At 36.8% G+C, this 17,042-nt stretch overlaps 2 protein-coding genes across 2 annotated transcripts; both read left to right on the top strand.

Annotated features, from left to right (window-relative positions):
• The first annotated feature begins 1,568 nt into the window (after positions 1-1,568).
• Positions 1,569-5,942, top strand: LOC139740416 (transmembrane protein 254-like). Its single transcript, XM_071651007.1, has 4 exons — positions 1,569-1,878; positions 3,189-3,292; positions 4,077-4,136; positions 5,455-5,942. Exons 1-4 carry the CDS (start codon positions 1,774-1,776, stop codon positions 5,711-5,713), a joined length of 528 nt encoding a protein of 175 aa, XP_071507108.1. The 5' UTR covers positions 1,569-1,773; the 3' UTR covers positions 5,714-5,942.
• Positions 5,943-10,252: 4,310 nt separating this feature from the next.
• LOC139740407 (transmembrane protein 254-like) lies at positions 10,253-13,872 on the top strand. Its single transcript, XM_071650998.1, has 4 exons — positions 10,253-10,339; positions 11,319-11,422; positions 13,025-13,084; positions 13,749-13,872. The coding sequence occupies exons 1-4, from the start codon at positions 10,253-10,255 to the stop codon at positions 13,870-13,872; spliced, it is 375 nt and encodes a 124-aa protein (XP_071507099.1).
• The last annotated feature ends 3,170 nt before the right edge of the window (positions 13,873-17,042 follow it).

Here is a 17,042-nt window from a genome sequence, read left to right as displayed (position 1 = left end):
GAAAATTTAAGCTTCGTTTTTCTGTCTCCAACTGCCAAATGTTGAAATTTCTTTGTTCTGATTTTGTGCAGCTTTAATGACTATAATGTGACCAATTCCGTCTAATGTTTCTCCAATGCAGTAAAATTCAGAATTGTTTATACTTTATGAAAAAAAACCTCGATGATTACTGCAACAAAATGATCACAGGAAGTGGGCTTACATTTTAATGGAACTACCCGACTAATGATTCATATAGTTTGAAGTAATATATACGCATTTTGCACAGAAAGATCAGAAAGACTTTCCATTTTATTATGTCTTTTAGCAAAATCGCGATGCGATTTCTCTGATAAATCAATAGAAATTCCAATGACATAGTAATCTTAAAATTCAATTATCGCATTGGCCATGAACTGCCCTGTCGTATTTTAGATACCCATGCCGAGTTTGACCGAATCACGTGAAATAACCCTTCAATTACTCATTAAGGAATATTGAAGATACTTTGACACTATTCTTTGATTACTTGCATGAGTTTTTGAGGATTGTCAAAATAGTTTCCGATCATACGGCAAACACTGTGCACTTATGGGCCCCGTTGTAAGGAACATTTACCATTGCAGAGAACAGTATTCCATATTAGATATCCTATGTAGCTATATATCCTATGTAGATATCCTATGTAGCTATATTCTGTACGAGTGGAAGTCTCCTTTTTTCACCTGTTAAACAGGGCCCTGGTGTTTGATCATTTTCGACCTTTACCTTAACTCTCAAGTCAACTGCGAGCATCAATGAGACCAGTGACTTGTCTTTACCATTGCACATCGGGCTTATCAATATGCAAAGTTTGATTAGAGTTTTCCTCAGCTTTCTCGTCGGATAAACGCTCCTGAAATGTCGTATAGCCGATGATCATGTTCCTATGACCTTTATCCCAAGTTTGATTTTACTTTAGACACACGCGTATAATTATGGACAGAGTCAGTAGCTACCTCAGTGTATTCCCGAACAAAAGAGATACAGCAGTTAAGTCGTATTAACGGAGATAGGAATTGTATCAACAACCTGTTTAAGTATAACGTTTCTTTCACAAGCGCGCAGTTAAGTCCTTCAGGCAAAATAGACATTAACTGCTGCCAGATAAATTTGTGAGCTTTCATTTGACATTAAATATGTGAAATGCCTTTGATTAATGACGCGAAAATATATGTTATTCATTTATATATGGTTTAGTTTTTTGAATGAAAATATATCTCCGAAATTTCAGGAGAGTTAGTAGTCCCCCTACTTTTTTTAAATAAAGGTATTAGTTCAAATAACGGTAGCACGTTGTAGATTTTTCACGAGTTAATGTGGCCAGAGATTACTGTATTATTCTATTGAAGTACAGTTGTGTCGTATACAGTAGGCCCTTCTGGTCTGAGTCTGAACTCCAGTCGATACACTACATTTCATGTATTATTATTCGTGAGGCACAGAAATTTCGCAAGCCCCGGACAAGTTCAGACTTTGGACTTTGCATGGACTTTACCCTACTGCAACTGGAGATGATCAAACAAATAAGCACGTGGTTAAGATCAAGTTAATTTTCCATTTTTTGTTACTTTTATGTTGTTTTTATTGCGCATACTGCCTAGAATATTAGAAGCCCGAAAGGAAACAAATGTAAGTAAGGAGCGTATTTCTGGGCAGCAGAAAGACACGGGTTCTCGTAGTGTGAGCATCGTATTCAGCAATCACGTTGACTGGCTGACGACGTTTATGGTTTGATCTCCACACTCAACGGCCATGATGCAGAAGTCCAAAATGGCGCCTAAGGGAGATCCAAACTATTTCCAGCTCCCAAGCGTGTTCATTATGTTCCTGATTGCATTCGGCATGACTTTGACTGCGGTAAGTAACTGTTATAAGATTTAGACTAGTGGTCTATGAATCTGTTCTGTTTAGGCGCTGTATGTATGTGTGTGTGTGTGTGTGTGTCTATGTAATGTATATTTCAGCCATAACTGGGGACTTCAGTATGTCCAAACAAGGGGTCATCCCACTAAAGCGACAGCCACGAGTCATACAACTCGCGGGTTCGACATTGAAAAAAGGTCCATGAGTCATACAGCCCACGAGTCACACAGCCCGTGAGTTCGACACAAGGCCAATAAAGCCCATGAGTTCCACACTATGATTATAAAAAAAAAAACCCCATCCTGTATACGAGTTCGACATTTACAACACGAGGCTTATGTGTTGGTCTGGTGGGCCTTGTTTCCTTTAATGTCGAACTCATGGGCTTTATGACTAATGGACATTTTTACCAATTTACAAGATATGTATATAGGGCATACTCACGTGGAATATGGCAAACACTGGCTAGAGATTCATATTAAAATTTCTCCATCAGAAAGGTTCACGCTAAAGGGATTTAATGGTGTCAGTGTAAGAATGATTTGAAAGAAGTTTTATCTTTAAAGGGATGCTTTAGTATTGGCTGAGGTGAGTATTCAGCTTTTAACTTTTGTAACAGACTTAGAAATCATTTTATTTGATGTTAAAAAAGAATACCGTTCTAAGAGGAATTCAAAGTTTATTTGATGAAAATCGGTTTTAAGATGGCTGAGATATATAAAATCTAAGTAAAAGAAAGAGATCTTAATAAAAGGTGGGTCCCACCTTTCATTAGGGTCGCTTTGTTTTGGATATCTCAGCCATTTCAAAACCAATTTTCATCAAATAAACTTTGAAATCCTCTTGGAGTTTTATCCTTTTCATATTTTTGAAGAGGTTTCTCGTTATCTAAGAAAAAATCATCAAAAATCGTTGGAAACCTTACAACCCATCACAACGGAAACTGTACCATCCCTTTAAGAAGTTTACAACAGCGTACATTCTTCAAGTTCTTCTCGAACTACGAGTCGCGTTTATACCTATACTTATAGGGTCGACACAACGATTGACATGCATAGACGTATAAACCTGTGCTACATAAACATATGCTAATGAAGAGTAAGTAGATTTATTGAGTTATTTAGTATAAATACTTGCAGTAACAATCATATGATATCTAAAGACCAGTTATTTTAGATGGAGAGTACACAATTTACATTGATCCACCATGTAACATACAAGTATATATAAATGGGAACTTTTCGTCATGCTGAATTCAGATTCTATTTTATTTCATTCTATTTTTCCCACATTTTCGCGAACAGATGTGCGTTTACGCACCGAACTTGATACCTTTCAACTACCTGGGGTTCATCGGGGATCTGGCTCGATACCTGGCCTACGAAAGACCGAAACTCATCGCAGGGATGTACGTGGCATTATAGTCTTTATATTGCTGAATTTGTACTAGAATATCAATATTCTTCTCATAAGAACACAGACAAGGAAAGAAAGTCTCCCTAATGAAGACACTTCCCCCCAATATGTCTCCCTAAGGTGCCAACTAGGGATATATATATATATATATATATATATTCATTCAATAAAACAGAGTTAAAAACTGTTCAAATGCGACTTTTGGTCGTCCCGTGAGGTCTCGGGTTCGAATCCCGCTGAGTTTTACATCTCTGGACAAGGGGTGCGGTTCTTACCCACCCACCAAATCCCAGTCCACCAAAGTGTGTAAAAATGAGCACCTGGCAATTATGGAATTAAATTACCCTTAGTATTGTCCAGCAAAATGTCAGGCCCCTATGGTGCGGCCATACTGACGAGGGTATACCCTGTGAAATATGACCAATATCATTTTCATTGTCATGATTAGAATCCAGAAAAGCATGAATTACTACACGATAATAAATTGCAATATACTCTCTACAAAAATCGAGTGAAAATATTCACTCTCGAAGGAGTGAATACAAAAAAAGAGTGAATTTAGAGTGAAATTGGAGTGAATTTTGAGTGAAAATGTTAATTTTAATGTTAATCAACTCTGTAAGGAGGTGCTTGGTTTACATTAGTCCACGTTTTCTGGTCGATGCATATCATTTTTAATATAATGGCCTCCATGTAAAAACGTATATGTGACTGTATTCGTACGTGTAAAGATTGGATCTTTGATTTAGGATTATTTTCTTTCATTCTCTCTGCAGTTGGTACGGAGCAGTCGCAATTCACATATCTGAGGCAATATTCGCTTTCTATCTGGCTGGGTGAGTAAACCACAAGAAGGAAACTTTTTTTTCTTCCATGACCAATACTTTTATTTTCTTTCATTGTTTATTGAACAAAATCAAACCAAACAACGTATTACAGGAATTATACTGTCTTTTTATGATTACACAAATCCAAAATATGTCATTTAAAAGGCGTCTGTATTATAAAAAACCCCATAACTTTTCAAAGTATCAAAATCGAATTTAAAACTGAAGAACAAATTTTCTGTCTTCTTTAGCAGATAAATAATACTTTAGGTCCTTATTGCGTTTTAACTGAGTTGTGAGGCCAACAATAGTAAGAGCTTTGGCTTGGAATTGCAAAATCCTATATAAATGCAATATTTAAACAGTAAGCTAAAAACGTTAGAAACTTGTCAAAGCAATCAAGGTGCAACGTTTTGAGTGCCTTCTCATTGATAATCATATTACATTATTATAGCAGTCAAAATTGACTTTACATTGAAACATTCGCAAGAATATGAATAAGTGTATCATGATCTTTGCCACAAAATGTATAAAAGAGAAACCTGTTCTTTTGATTTTGATCAAGAAGTCATTAAAAGTAATTTGTTTTAAAACAACATGCACAATTCCACACATTTATTTGTATATTCTGTTAAAGAAAGAGAATAAATTTTGAATTTGAAAAATTTGAAATGTGAACAATTTTTCTGTAGAACGTTTCAAGATGTACAAAGGCGAGCATTGTAGTACATTAAATGAAGTTATTTGAATGCATTTTCTCCATGACCACTATACATGTACATGCCTTATTGCATCCTTGCATCTCTGTTGAAAAACAACGCAGAAGAAACAGCAAGGTAGTCAGATATCTCGGTTTACTAACCTATGACTGACTCAGATACTTCAGGTACACACACACATGCACACACACACACACACACACACACACACACACACAGAAATACATGCGCAGAAACTGATGCGCGGCGACAATTTTTTTTTTTTTTTTTTTTACGGAGGAGAAACAAAATTTCTTTGAAAGAAACTTAAGGGGGTACGTACTAATGGAAGAAAATGTCACCAGTTTACCCCATAAAGTCGGATCATGTCCCAGGATCCATGTTAAAGGTTTCTCTCTATTTGTTTGCCTTTTTTTAACAATTGGTACCTAATGCCTCAGAATTCCAATAGTGCTTTATTTGCTTTCCATTGATGCCCGTTTTCATTGAAATCATCACATTACGCTGACTGTTGCATAATAGGATCATTGCAAAGAGATTTTTCTCCTCCTCCTCACCTACTCATTATAAGCTCTTTTGGATCATTGTCTCTTAAAATTTGCATATAGGAAGAAAGGCATCACCGGCTGTGCGCGCATCAAATGGTTCATCTCCACGCTCTGCTTTGGGATAGGCTCACTTGGAATCCTCCTCAAATACGATCCCACCGAGGAGGGAGCTGTTGTCAAAACGGATCAAAAGTGGAGTGGAGAGAATCGCCCCAAGATCAAATTCGTGCAAGTTTTCCGAGACGAGAGCGATGACGATTCCGGTGGCGACATTCAAGAAGACAACGGTAGTCATGACAACAACAGTCGGTGTTCATAGGCTGGTGATACTGCATGCTATGTGTCATCTAGGGCCTATGCACAAGAAAGTCGCCTGATTGAAGAGTGAATGGCTGCTGATATCACGTTTCGGGCGCTCCTGTATATGAAGGCCAAAATTTACGCTTGATTGGTCTCCACTCAGAAAGCACCAGTGTACTTGCAACGGTGACACCGTAGTATTCCTGTAAATACCTCTAGTCGGATATTGAGCAGCAACAAACAAACAAACAAACAAACAAACAAACAAACAACTTCCCATTGCAAATCTTGGGACTGGATTGAAACAAAGAATACATTGTACATTAAACTTTTGGTGTCATTCATGTAATCCTTTATTTCATCGTGGGGAGGGGGTATTTGCAATGGATCACACAGCAAGCAATGACCACTGAGACTGGTAAAGTTATAGGTCCTCTTTTGGCAGCTATATCGAGTGGCGCCAAGTCACCTGTGCAGACGACCTTTGGCTGTGGTTTAATTGTGTTTGTTTTTTTGTTTTTTTGTGTGTTGTTGTTGTTGTTGTTGTTGTTTTTTTTTTTTTTTGGGGGGGGGGAGGGGTGTGTGGTGGCTATTACTACTGCATTACGTAGGAAGAAGTTAGTTGTGTTTTATATCAGCTTTTTTTTTTATTCTTGTTTGATTGCTTTAACTTTGCCACGCATCAAGTAAGTAAAAGAAAATACCTTTTGCGCTATAGTGTTCTGTCTGTTAACAACAACAACCCAACAGAAACAAGACCATGTGTATAAATTATTGATAGGTTTCAGCAAGGTGCACAAAACCGTGATCAAATGTGTGTGTGCGTGTCTTTGTTTAAATGTTTGTATGCATTTGACCAAGAAAGATGAATTTCCTATTTCTATATGTGTACCTATTTGTCTGCGAATTGTACTGTCAAGTTTAGCCCTGTTTGAGTGTTTGATGTCGTCGTGTCTATCCAGGATATTCGTATAGTAAGGATCACTTTCGTTCTTCAATGATAATAATGCTCCTAAAGTGACAGCACGAATTCAATCTACTGTAGCCTGGATCAGCAAAGGCTAGAGAATGTGAATGTTACCCGTCCTGTAATACATTCTTCCGAGTGAGTGACCTGTTTCCTGAATTTAAACAAACAAACAAACAAACAAACAAACAAACAAACAAACAAACAGCGATTAATATTGCCTCACATTTAAGATTGTCACAAACTTGAATCCGTCCATCACTGTGTATAATGGCCTCTATGTCTAACCTGATAAATATGAAATACATATATAAGATGTAGAATATGTTTTGTAGTTTCTACACGAATAGGGTATATAAGATTCGTCGTTTATAAGTATTTTATCATAATAGTTGAAGCAAAACCATTTCATTGAGCCTAAGTTTTTGGAGACTGAAATGTAAGATCGCAAATCACACCTAAGACATTTCCTACGTTTCGATGAAGATTAAAAAAAAAACAGAAACTCAGCAAATTTTACTTAATATATAAAGGACCAAAATATTGAAATATTGCATGGAAAATATTCTTGTTGTTATTATCAGAACTCATATCTTGATATGTCACTGAAGAGTGCTGGCTTCAGTCTGTTTATGTATTTTAGGAATGTAATGTAACACTTCCAGATTGTTTATTCTATATTTCCTATTTTTTTTTACAATTGAAGGGTTTAGGCCCTACATCAATTTTTGCCTCTTGTCAATTACGTGTATGTCGAAAGTGCAATTTTGTTGCGGAATAAATTCTCGATAGAAAATTTCTACGATATGCGTTCTGTGTAGCCTGTTTATTGTACGATGCAGAGAAGAGCATTTTAAGCAGAAAGCAACTTCTGACGACTCACGTTTCCTTGCATTCAAAACATTTCTTCAAATGTCATCGCGCTGTGTATTACTCATTTCCCTTTTCATAACACGCCTTTGTATTTTTCATTCCCCATTCCTCCATCAAATCCTTCTTCTTTTTTCCAGCTAGTAGTTCTCTTTTTCTCTTTCTTGAGGTCATGATTTTTTTTTTCTAAAACGTTCGTCCAGTTTGTCTCGCTCTGTAAACCATTAATCACAAGACGCAATCTTATTTTGTTTTCTCGTCACATATTACATTCATGTAATGAAAAAGTTTTTGATATCTTGTTTCTTGGTCGATCAAGGTGAAAGAATTCGTTGGCATCAGCCTGACTAACTACAAGGTCCCAGATAAATGGGAGCTCCAGACCAGTCAAAAGTCAGTGTGAAAAAAAAAACACGGTGAAATTTTATGAGTTCAACAGTGAGAATTTAATCAAAATCGGATGAAGATTGCGTAAACATGAAATTGTACACTATCACTTTTTCATAGTTCTTGAACAGTCAATATGAATAGACAAATACTAAGTTAATGATGTTGTCGCATCAGAACTCGCTTTAAAGTTTGTACCTAAGTTCTTTAAATTTTCTTTTTTTTTTCGAACGCGATCAGGCCACAGTCTAAAATCATAATATATCTGACTGATCATTATTTTGAAGTTTTTTCAGCCGAGAATAACATAGCATTTTACACTTTTATGGTGAAAAAATGCTAACGATCAATAGAAAATTGTTAGGTGATGACATCATATTAATTTCACTCATTTGCGTATCGATCCATTTCCCTTAGTTATCATGTCCCGTGACAGTACAGTTACCGCTGCGGTCAGTCTAAAATTTCAGCGGTATTACTCAGAAATCAGCGGTAACTTTCCTTTGCATAGAAAGTTACTTTTTTTTTCCGCTCTGAAGGTACAAGTGTTTGGACCACTTAATTCATAATATTAACCCCTCCGTAGCTACTCTCTTGGCCTCCACATTGTTTTGTTAAAACGTATAAAATTCTAAAATCCTCTAATTAGGCCTACGTAGATGATTATAATAATTCTGTGTAATGAAAATTGAGATTTCTATTCAATGTTTATGAGACTATCATTTTCATTGTGGAAAATGAATCACTTTTGTTCTATTTCTATCATGATATTAGATGACCAGTAGATTATTGCCGAACAGGGCAGGGACATGGAGTCTTATTTTTTTCTTTTTCTAATCTGTTCTATTCAATCATTTTTTCATTTACCACAAGACTTTATTTTCATTTCATTTCAGTTATTTCTTTATTTTCTTCATTCATTACTCAATACATTTATTGTAACTAGACCCATTCAGCAAGATTACGAAACAATGAAACATATTAGAATTGCTACGTTTAATGATTTCTTTCAGCTAACCAAATTTGCGTCCTGTTTCTATAGTCAATCTAATAGATCGTAATGAAAATCTCACGAATACAATGAATTAAAACCCCATACTTGTACTATTTGTAGGTTCGTTTCAACATTTTTCTTTAACCCTAAAAAGACGGGGGGGGGGGGGGCTTTTTGGGCCCCCCTCGACACTTTTCGCGATAAATCTGGAACGTAAAAATCTCACGCCGCGACGTTTCATGACTTTTTTCATTTAAGTCTTGCACAACTTTTGAGACCAAATTCGCAGCGCCTGGGTACGCGGCTCCGAAGTTACGCAATATTTTGTAAGTGCATGTAAGACCCGAAATTGCTCAAAAACGTGATTTCATGTACAAATCCAATGCAAATTCTGTTTCTGACCAAAATTCATAAATGTATAATTATTTTTAGTTTTACTGATCAAAATCAATTAATTTCATGTTCTTTATGATCGAAATAGTGTCCTTGATGATTTCCATCGAAAAAACAATAAAAAACAAAAAGTCAAAAACATTGAAATACATACGAAATTAAAAAAACAAAATATATAAGAAAAATCTTTTGATACCGCCGCTTTTTTTTTAATATAGGCCTACATTCAATAAGAATCCTACACAGATTACCTAAACCAAAAATGAGCAGTTTTGGACCTTTAATGACAGATTTACAGCCATTTTTTTAAATTCATGCATAAATTAGCATAATTAATTGATTAAAAATGAATTTGAACATTTTTGAAATAATTACCTATTCAGTTTTGTAGATTACCTTGCAGGTGACGCGCATGCCAATTTTCCTTGCGATCGCGCGGTCAACGGCCAAGATCTTTGGGGGGGGGGGGGGGGCCCAATGAGCCCCCCCCCCCCAAGTCCTACGAGGCATCAAAATAGGGTCTGAACTTTGTATCTCTTGTTTTCTTGATGCGATTTTGTTTGTTTTGCGTTAATCGTGTAACTAACTTCGATGGTATTGTTTCTAAAATAAGATGACGTCTGACCTAACCGTTACTGCGATTAGATTAGTGTTTACTCGACCTTTGGCTTGCGTTCTTGAAAATCGAATAAGCAAGGCAACAGTGTGTTCAAATAAGGGCTTTCAACGCAACAATGGTGGTGCTGTAGCGTGTGTAATAACAATAGTCTGGCGAGGGTCGCAAAGTATAGTTTTCAACGGACGCACACTCTTCTATAGATTGCACATTTTAACACAGGCGTTTTACTTCTAGATCTGCAGTAACAAGGCCAGGCTCTTCTTTGCCTTATTTCCTGATATCACTGGACTACATAGTCATTTAAGTGTTTAGTAGCATATCAGTCGCGATGGCGCAGATAGTTGGACCAAACTATTTCCGACTGCCCAACATCTTGGGCATGATCCTTACACTGTTACTGCTGGGTATATTTCCGGTAAGTTAAGAACTTGAGAAGAATTGGCAGCTGCATTGTGTCAGCAGACGACATTTTAGTTTAAAAAAAAAATATTCATAGTTGCATAGTCACTAATGCAGTGTTTACGCTGGTGATCTTTTAATGGATTTTATTATTACGGGCTACCTCTCTTATACAGAAATGAGTCTTGATACCTAAAGTGACCTAGCTGCAATAAAGAAGGGAAAAAAATCGTTCGTAGCAGAAGGTCGTTAATTGCTTTCCATGTGTGCTAGTGCATGTGTGTGTGTGTGTGTGTGTGTGTGTGTGTGTGTGTGTTCGAGATTGCATATGTGTGGTCAATTAGTATTATTTTCATAACGCACATGCTGGGGTATCGAAGCGTACGACGCCCAAGCCCAGCCTTCGTTTCACATTAACGTTACATGGAAACCGTTCGAGACTTGCTTTGGGAGAAATTTGACGCATAAGCAACACACGTGGTACAAACGTCATTAGCTGCTATTTGTCCTCGCAATGGTGACGCTTTCCATAACTTTCAGGCCAGTTATCATAAAGTAAATGTTTGCCTTCTCTTACAGTAAACGTAAGAGAAGGCAAACAATGTTTAGTATATATCTTCTGTATGCTTGTTTGCATCTAACCATTCTTCCAAGCCTACTCAGAGGCATTTTTAACTATTCCTCTGCACTATTTTATCGTATAAATCGTAGGTCTACATGTATATCATATGTAAGGCAAAAATTTCCAAGCTAAATTAGCAAGCCATGCCAACGTAAAAGTACTGATGTGTATATTAAGGATCTCTGTTATTAGAATGATTACTGGTTGAAGGTTCCTTGGGAATAACTTTTTAATCCCTTAGCTATGATACAGAACATTTCATATTTGTTGTTTGATATTATATAACATGCTTACTGCTCATCCGCAGAAGAAAAAGAGGTTGTCTTTTATTCAAATCAATGTGTCATACCAACTCTATGTTGCCAATTTGCAGATCTGCATGTACTTTCCTGACAAGATTCCGTATGGCTCTCTCGGTCCTCTTGGGAGCATCCTCTACTACATGGCACACAACATACCCGTGTTTACCGCCAGAATGTGAGAATCCTTTAATTGTCTCTGCTACTCTCAAGTGGCGTCACATACTATCCCGAAATTTTCACACGGGTTGCAATACGCATATGGAATTTTCAGTTTCGTGCGGAGTTGGCCTCGAACTTGGTCCAAATCTTTATCCAGAAGTTTAGCCAAAGGACACGCGAAGGAAACGCAATGGCTACACAAAGATTTTGCCACCGCTCACGAAGTTGCTGCTGGAGTCTGTATGAGAAACTCGGGTCTTACGAATGCTTAAATGCCTTCACGATTGACCCAATACGATCAGAGCCGAATTTGAATCTTTCCTTTATCGTATGTCCATCTTGTCGCAATTTCGGGACAGACGAAGGGACACGAATACTTACATACATACATACAGACGTTTTGAACGATTGAATGACTGAATAAGCCAGTTCGGAGATAGCTCATGTGCACATGGGTACAAATGACCTTTCATTTTTCTGATTTGGTTAGACACTTCACTCAATTCAAAGCGACATAATGCAGCAGCTTGCCCAACATAGCATTTCATGGAACTCGTATTCTAACAAAGAATGGACCTGTGTAGATGAAGTGATCAGAATGTTTTGTCAATCAACACTTTGGGAAGCATCCATTTCATTGTGCTGTTTTGAATACATTAACAAACTTTTTCTGTTAACATTGCCAAATACCAGGCTTGCTGTCAGGCGGATGTACTGGCAGGCAACATTTATAAGGATTACAAATAATCATAGTATTAAAGATGCTTATGTCAGTGAATTTAAAAACCAACCTGTCTCTCGGTACAAATGAACCTTTTCTGCTCATGCTCAAACTGGAACCCCGAACTGGCTTATTAGTTACCGCTCTAATGAAGCGTTGAATGCTTTAATAGCTTAGCAGGCGTCACACTGCCTCGAAGTTGAGCAAAGATTTACACACGATAAAGAAAATTTTCAAATTCGCCTCTGCTCGTATGAACGCTAGATTATACGGCCATTCGTACAACGTATATAAACGCCAGTGGAGCTTCTCGGCTTGATAAAAGAAGATTGTACACTATTTGTACTTGCTTTGGTTATTGTCCTGCTTTTGATTAAACTCGGGACCAACTTCGTCCGATATTGCACATTCCATAGTCGTATTGCCATCTTGTGTCAACTTCGGGACAGTGTGACGTTAGCCTTATAGAAAGCAACCACATGATGAACCAACTGCTTGAAGTCCCCATCCCTGATTATAAGATCATGATATTGGATTGCCTTCCTTAACCAGAAACAGCAATTTGGGACGGAACAGTCTTCAGCCTTGTTAAGATTAATAAACCTAGGAAACAAACAGACGCACACACAAACACATTATACATAGGACCCTATACATGTACATTATGCATGTACACAGCATACATGCATAAACACACACACGTATAAGATATTGCCATAGAAATTTATAACCATCTTTTCTGCGTACCGTATCAACACTGATCAAAACCTTTGTTTACTTTTAGATTTGTGATAGAGAATCAGAGAGAACAATCGCAAAAAAAAAATCGTTAATGCGATGTACAGTGTACTCTTTCTTTTAAATTACATTTCGATCTTTCTCAATTTCATCCCGCAGATTTTACGTGATCGTCGCTGTTCATATCATGGAAGCCCTGTATGCATTCAACCTGTCAGGGTAAGTTCAAAATAAGAATTACGCAAATAAATAACTATGAATTGCACCAAAACCTAAACTCAGCCCCCTTCAGTCAATCAGAATAGCATCACGATTATCAGTGAATATTTTGACACATCAATAAAAAGATCTGAGAAAATTTATAGACTGTCCCTTCACTTCCTTTGTAACGTGTTGAAGGGTTGGTCAATTGCAAATCCGTTCTCATATTGCAACTTTAAAGATGCGTAGACCCTGTCTTATGAAGAGTTATAGTTGATTATATACTTGATTTCTATCATAAGTCAATGGCAGCCTGTGTGTTAAGAAAATTTAAAATCGATTATATCTTTTGATAAAACGGGGCCCCGGAGTGGAAATGGGTCTAAGCGTAAGCGCTATAGAGAGGAGTCGATAGCATCAGTGTCTGTAGGAAATTTGCGCCGTACGCCCAAGTAAGCATTCGACTACACCACCTGGGGCCCGTTTCATAAAACTTGTTATCAGTGACAACTGCCACATTTCTATGACAAATTTGCTCTCAGCCAACCAGATGCAAGGATTTCAGTAGCTTGTCACATCTATGACAACTTGTCACTGATGACAAGTTTTATGAAACGAGCTCCGGGTCTGTGTGCCTTTAAAACGTTTTCGACTTTTCTCTATCTATCTTTTTCCATTGTAGGAAGGTCGGGATAGAAGGCATTTACCGTGTCGCGTGGTTCATATCAACACTCATCTTTGGAATTGGATCTCTACGATGGCTGCTTAAAGCGAGAGCGGACATGGCGGTTAAGCACAAGGTTTAAAGAAGCCTTCAATCCTGTGTCAACCACATAGAAAAAGGGAAATTGGTCTAAAGTTTAGGGCATTTAAAACATTTCAGAAGCATTCCCGTAAAGGTATGTTTACAATTTGCAAATGTAACAGTCAATGACAGTATTTTATCTCACAATATAATTATTTAAAATTTAACGATAGAGGTTCTCGTTAAAAGAAAGGAAAAGAAAAGAAAAAGATGATTGCAAAGGGTACTATTACAATAACGTTTACAGCCGAAATACCAAACATCACGTAGTACTGAGACGATTATAAGCGGTTTGTTCCGCCATGGAGAGATTTGACGTGTTTCTGTAAGACTTTTTTAAAGAGGTATTGTGCTGCATTTTAGGATTTCTCATGCTGCAAGCAGGGCGTACGGAATTCATCTTTCTCCGATGCCCGAACACAAACTGTGTTCCATTATACAGTCCACTCTGTGATAATGCCTATGTATTGCTTCTTAAGATCGCTTTCGCTAATGACTGTAATACAGATAGAGTAAAATAAAAATATAGATACCTTTACTAACAGCAGTAGGAATATGTACGCTATTGTTGACGCTGCCACTTCTTGTACTAAAAACGAGGATGATAATGATACATGTAATAAGTTTGGTGAACACTATCATAACAATTACTGTCTTTTGTCATCTTCAGTGTTCCCACTATTATTCCATCCGTCATTGTCCGCGGGCCATGTCGTTATTATCACCAGGTTATACCCTCTGATATACCTGGGCCCAAGCTGTTTCGTAAAGTTATTCGTAAAGTTACACACGACTTTGCGAAGGACTTGAATATGCCAAGCAAAGTGGACGTCCCAATCACTGTTAATTTCAATATCTGAGGATGAAATTTACGATGATAATGATTATTCTTACATTTTAACACACGTTTTTAGTTGGAAGTGTATTTTTGCCCCAATGTAGATGAAATATTGACGTACAGTCGAATCTTCATAAGAGCGTAAGGGAAAAAATGGGTATACGCATAATATTGACACTTCATATTCCAGTTCGTAAAGTCGTGCGTAACTTTACAAAGAGCACTAAAAACAAAAAAAAAGGAAAAAAAAAACAGAGAAAAAACAGAGTATTGAACAGGGCCCTGTATGGGTCAAGAAGGACTCGGTGCATGGGTTAAGAACATCTTGTCCTGGGACGCAGGCACTTGACAGGATTCAACTTTGGACCTCCGACTTAAAGTCTTATCCACTATATACCACAGCGCCTCCACCGCAGTGATGGTAAAAGATGGTATACTATAGTATAGTATTTTCTCAAGACTGGAAATTAGGGTGATAGATCTGATGAAAGAAAACAACGATTGTAATACAGCGCGACTATAATTCCGTCGCGATGACTATATTTTGTGTGCCTCGAATGATTCTAGTTGGCTGTACGGGCTTGCAATGACCTGTTCTTTGATATGGAGCTCGATATTTTGTTATTGCAGAATAGATTTTATAGAATCTGTGCCAAGAAAACTTAGGGCTGAGACAGACACTAAGCAATTTAGAAAATCTCTGGGAGACTTTTTTAAAGCACATAGAGAGTTATCTAGATTACCATGCGCTGTATACGATCAAGTCTTTGTTATTATTATCGTTATTACTGTTATCATTGTTATGAAGCTTAAATGGAGGATAAGAAAAAGCATTATGCATTTCGATAGAAAGTTTTTGTACATTTGTCACAATGCTAGTCGATATTGAATTTTTATTCAATGCTGATCTTGTGTTATGTGATTCATATTAATGGTTCAGTGTATAGATTGTGTTATCATGATCCAACATTAAGTTTTAGCAGACATGTACAGTGTTTGCTCCATCTGATGTGCGATACATTATAGGATCCCTCCTCGTACGCATGCACCGTTCTTATGTCTGCTAAGTGTCAATAAGTATTACTGACTTTTAATATCTAATTTTGCATTATGATATAAATGAGGACTACAGATGCACTCATCATGTGAAATAGAACATTTTCAACTTCTCATTATTAATTTCTCTTTATTTAATTCAATTCAGTTCAAATAAATCTACTTGGAACTTTCTGCATTGTATATATATTACATATAAAATACAGTCATTTACTTTTGTTTTAAAGACAATAAAACATACAGTGCGTACATCCGAACACAACTTTCCGAACACATCCGAACACAACATTCTCGGTGTTTGATGGGATATTAATCACATTGAGTGATAGTTTTACTTTTGATTTGTACACATGTGTTTCATTTTCATTTTTATGCTGACGACAATGATGATTATGTTTTAAGAGGTTAGAGGTTTAGGGTTGGTGGTCGGGTGGAAATCCAGGAATCTCCTACATTTATGTTGACGTATTTTTTTCAGTTTTTGAAATTAATGTGTGAATATATCTATAAATGAAGTCAAGGGTTGGATGATTATATTGGAATTGTATTGTGTGTGCTTTTTTTAAAAAATGTTTTGAAGTTTGATAAGGATTATGGAGTTAAGGGGTGGGGATCAGGGGTTGAGTGATAATTTTTCAATGATTGTTAAATGTTTCTTAGGGGCGACATGTGTGGGTTCACATGCCTACGGGCAATAGTAAATGTATTTACTTTTGTGTGCCCTGACCCTCATGTAGTCTCCATTCATTTCATTTTCATTTTGTGTAATGTGTACAGTACAGTGTATCCTTTGTAATGTTCATTCTGGTTTTTGTTTCATGTTTGTGATTTTAATGATATGTATCCTATATTATTTACCTGGTCGAATAAATAATAATAATAATAACTGAGATATACGTGTACAGATTAAAGAAAAGAATAAGAGCACAAGTTGATTTTGAACCACTCGGGTTAAAGTGAATCACATGATCTGACTGAAATATGGCGCATGTATTGGGAGTGTGAAAGAACAAAAACGTGCAAGTATAGTCACCAATCTACCCACTCATAACATTTACTTTGCTTGTCCTGATACTAGAGAAAAATAGTTGTAAAGATTCCTTGATCGTGGAAATTGTACCCATTTTTACAGATACATACTCCATCAAGCTAGAGATAATGCTCGTGTGCTTCAAGGGATCCGTGGTATAATGGAATTTCAGGTTTTACCCTTTTGAGAAATATTATTAGAAGCCACCTATTTTTATAGAAAAAAAAATGCAGAGCATACAATAATA

This window comes from Diadema antillarum, unplaced genomic scaffold (genome assembly GCF_040938485.1).
Source record: "Diadema antillarum isolate AM-2024a unplaced genomic scaffold, OU_Dant_1.0 seq00000853_RagTag, whole genome shotgun sequence".
NCBI classification, from domain to species: Eukaryota; Metazoa; Echinodermata; class Echinoidea; order Diadematoida; family Diadematidae; genus Diadema; species Diadema antillarum.
The sequence above is the reverse complement of the archived record's forward strand: the minus strand, read 5'-3'. Positions and strand labels throughout refer to the sequence as shown.